Genomic DNA, 3835 nt, shown 5'->3' with positions numbered 1-3835 from the left:
CGTTTAATGAGTAAATGTGGGGAGGGTTTTAAAGTGGAATTCCTATTTACGGTCTAGGTTGGGGGGGTGGGGTCAAGTATTTTATTGGATTAGTACACTCCTAATGTGCCATAGTGGACAGTGTTTGTGTGTTTTTAATAACGTCTCTGGGATTTAGAGGGTGAAAGTCTCCCATGTCGGTGGTGGATGGCCGGCTGGCACTCAGCTACAAGTGGCTCATTGCGTGCTGGGTAGTTGACCCAGTTGGAGCCACAGATTATCTCTGTGTGTGTGAGTGGAAGACATTTTAGAGCTTTTCTTTTATAATGGATACCAACGTGTTTCCAGAACCATTAGTCATTCCATAAGACTCCGAATTTTAGTTTTTGTTTTTTTTTACATTGGCTACACCCAATGGAAGTAGATGTTATGCGGGCAAGGCCAATATTAAGGTGATCCAGTGTCCTGGAAACCGGTGACATCAGCTATGTGGTTTGGCAGTGTAGCCATCTGTACTTTCTTAAAGGGAACCTGTCAGAATATTGGCACTGACTGAACGTCCCAGATGCATCTTCTAGTGCAAGAAAAGAGCACTGATGTAAGAAAACCCTTTTCCAGTAAGAGGAGTTCCCACCAGCGAGTTGCATTGCAGCGTGTTGACGTACTTTGAAATTCAAGTCATTTGAAACCAGGTCCATTGAACAATGCAAACTTCTGTCAGTGTTCATTCACACAATATGGTGTCGTGAACAAGAAGTCAATGACCACTATGGAGCCTGCAGCTTCAAAGTAGCAACGGCAGCTGCTTTGTCTCTAACTTTCTAAAGTGACACTAACTCCGGAGTTCAACCTTAACAATACATTCAGGTCCCTCAACTATGAACAACAATGTATCTTATTTGTGTATCACTCGGCTGTAGATCCTCCAATCATCTCTGAATTGGTGCTGACACTGTCCTTCCTTCTGGAGGGTGACTACTTTTGTTCCCATGGTCACTGTGTGTGTTGTAGAGTAGTCACCGCTCCAAGCTCACTCCCGGGATGGACTACAATCCCAATACAAATTAGTAAACTAAACATGAGATTGTAGTCCATCACGGCAGCAAGCTTGAAACGGTGACTACTTTACAACACAGGGGCCATGGGGAACAAAAGTAGCCCCCCTCCAGAAGGAAGGACAGTGTCGGCACCAATTCAGAGATGATTGGAGGATCTACAGCCGAGTGACACACAAATAAGATACATTGTTGTTCATAGTTGAGGGACCTGAATGTATTGTTAAGGTTGAACTCCGGAGTTTAGTGTCATTTTTAAGGTTCCCTTTAAAATTGGTCCAGCTAAAAAAAAATGACCTCTACATATGCATGTTAACAGGCAGTGTTTGGCTGGCTGTCCCTTTTAATGAGCTATAAAGCGTAGAACTTTATGTTGCCAAATGATTAGTGTATTTCTTATGTAAATGAATGTACAATGTACTTGTTAGATGTCCTGCAGAAGATTCCAGCAACCACTAACAGGCGGGCATTCCGGGACTATTTTGATGCCTCCACACGTATTGGCTTGCTCGTATAGTTCTATGTGAGAAGAGGGAAAGGAACCACTAGTAGTGTTGACGTACTTTGCAATTCAAGTCATTTGAGCCGTAGCTGCTGGAACGCACGGCAATCGCTCACAAAACTTCCCCGTTCGTTCTGTGGCGGAGGGGGGTGGGTGGTGCATTGAAGTCAATGGCACCACAGCCACACACCCCGCCCGCAGTGCGATCAGACGCATGGCAAAACATTTGCCTGCGTTCCGGTCCAATGCAAACGCAAAAAATAGCATGCAGCATTTTTTTTTTTAAAGACTTAAATGTTTTTGTGAATCCTTTGCATTTAGAGAGCCCAGACTAATGGATTTTTGTGGAGATTCCTTGATGTTAGACGCGCTTTTTGCTTATTCTGGAAACTGCTGCAAGTTAACACATAATGCATATATATATGTCCTGTCTGCTCTTCCCCGTTTTTTATTTGATTGGCATCAAAAAGCAGATGGAATGCATTAGATTCACCTTGCACATTAGGGAGTGCTTGCTGGAACAGTTTTAGGAAAGTTCTTGTGTTTGCATTGTGGTATTGATAAGGTTTTCCGTGACACATGACCAAATATGGAACTGGCTGAGGGACGGGAAGGGCATTTGTTGGCGCTCGGCATCGGTGAATGTGTGAGAACAGCGGGTGAATGAAGTGTAGTTTTCTCTCTTGTTTGCCATGCAATCGGCAGTGAAATTTCCCCCCTCCGGGTATCTAGTGTAAACATCCCGCTTCTGCCTACAAGTCCCGGATCCAGCGTCTGGACTAATGTGTGACTGCGGTTTGTGTCTTTGCTGAGACTTCTCAATGAATCCCTCTCCCACTCGGTCAGAGGAGGGAAGGAGAAGCCGTGTTTAGCCAGCATGTGGTTTCAATGTTCCTTCACTTTGTGCTGCAATGTTTTATTTTATTAATCACCAGCCGATTCAAACCTTGACCAGCGTGTGAACATCGGGAACATTTGCTGTGCAGACTTTATGCAGCTGGTTAGATAAATAAATCAGAGAAGAAACTTAGAACCAGCAGCATGCCAGGAAACGCCAGACACATGCAGCTCCTGGATGTCTGTTGGTGGATTCTATCTGAGGACAGAGAATGTTTGCATTGAGGATGGCCGTCCTCAGCATTGTGTCCTCCGGCAGTCTCCGATCTGTCCCATTTTTTTCCCCTCTAACAACATGACTGGCAAAGATGGAGCTGCATGCGTGTGTGTGTGTGCGCGCGCCTAGCCTATGGGAGGACAAATAATATGGGATTTAGAAGCCAGTCTGTCCAATCCAAGAGGAAGCAGGATGTTTTTTGGCCCCATTGACAAATACTTTTTAGGGAGCATTGGGGACCTGGCTCCTGGGATCTGTCCAGCCCTGGCCTAGCCTAACGTTTGATGGTTCTGTAGCACCAGCTCACTGACAGTATCTTCTACCCATATGAGTAAAATGCATACGCTTTATGGCCAAAAAGGTATGTGGACACCACAACAAATGATTGGGCTCAGGTGTTTCCAGTGAAGGGTACTGTTAATGCTAAAAACCTAAACATGTGGGAAATGCTTAAAGGAGAACTATGAGGGGGGTGATTTTCCCTCAGCCTCATAGTTCAAGCCGACCTGTGACAATGAAACTGTCACATGTTGGCTCAATAGATCGGGAAGTGAGCGAACGCTCGCTCACTTCTCGATCATCTCCCTGCAGAGAGCCGTGACTGTCAGTCACCGCTCCCTGCAGGGATTCCCCCCCTCCCCTCTCCGATCCTCCAGCGCTGACTGGGAGAACAGGAGGGGGCGGCTACAGCTGGCTCCGCCTCTAGATAGGCAGAGCCAGCTGTCAATCATGTAGCTGGGTGGATCGCGACAGCATTGCAGGGATCTGTACTGGCTGCGGCGGTCTCGGTATACCGCGAGCTGTAGCCCGCTATATACTGAGCTTTGGGTCACGGGAGGACGCTAGTATATGTCCTCCTGTGACCCTTAAGAGAACTATGGGGAAAAACACCTACCCCATAGTTCTCTTTTAAGGCTTCCAATGTTGTGGCAACAGTTTGAGGAAGGACACCTTAGCGTTCCAGCATGGTTGTGCTTCCTGTGCACAAAGCCAACTCCATGAAGACACGGTTTGGTGTGGAGGAACTTGAGTTCACAGAACCCGGCACTCAACCCTTCTGAACATCTTATGGGATGAGTTGGAACGTAGATTCCAGAGCCAGATCTCATCCAACATCAGTACCTGACCTTAGCTCAGATTCCCACAGACACACCCCAACACCTTGCAGAAAGCTTTCCTAGAAGA

General features: G+C 46.5%; 1 protein-coding gene across 1 annotated transcript in view; it reads right to left on the bottom strand.

The window, feature by feature from the left end:
* Window positions 1-2670: 2670 nt before the first annotated feature.
* The window catches only part of GADD45A (growth arrest and DNA damage inducible alpha), a 9762-nt gene continuing 8597 nt past the window's right edge, over window positions 2671-3835 (bottom strand). Inside the window, exons 4-5 of the mRNA XM_018567302.1 lie at window positions 3275-3279; window positions 2671-2755 (exon numbers count right to left, since the gene is read on the bottom strand). Of these exons, the coding sequence (XP_018422804.1) occupies window positions 2671-2755; window positions 3275-3279 (90 nt within the window). The remainder of the gene's footprint in view (window positions 2756-3274; window positions 3280-3835) is intronic.

This window comes from Nanorana parkeri, unplaced genomic scaffold (genome assembly GCF_000935625.1).
Source record: "Nanorana parkeri isolate BGI_ZX_2015 unplaced genomic scaffold, ASM93562v1 scaffold1028, whole genome shotgun sequence".
NCBI lineage: Eukaryota > Metazoa > Chordata > Amphibia > Anura > Dicroglossidae > Nanorana > Nanorana parkeri.
Note: the sequence above shows the minus strand (reverse complement) of the source record. Positions and strands in the feature narration are given on the sequence as shown.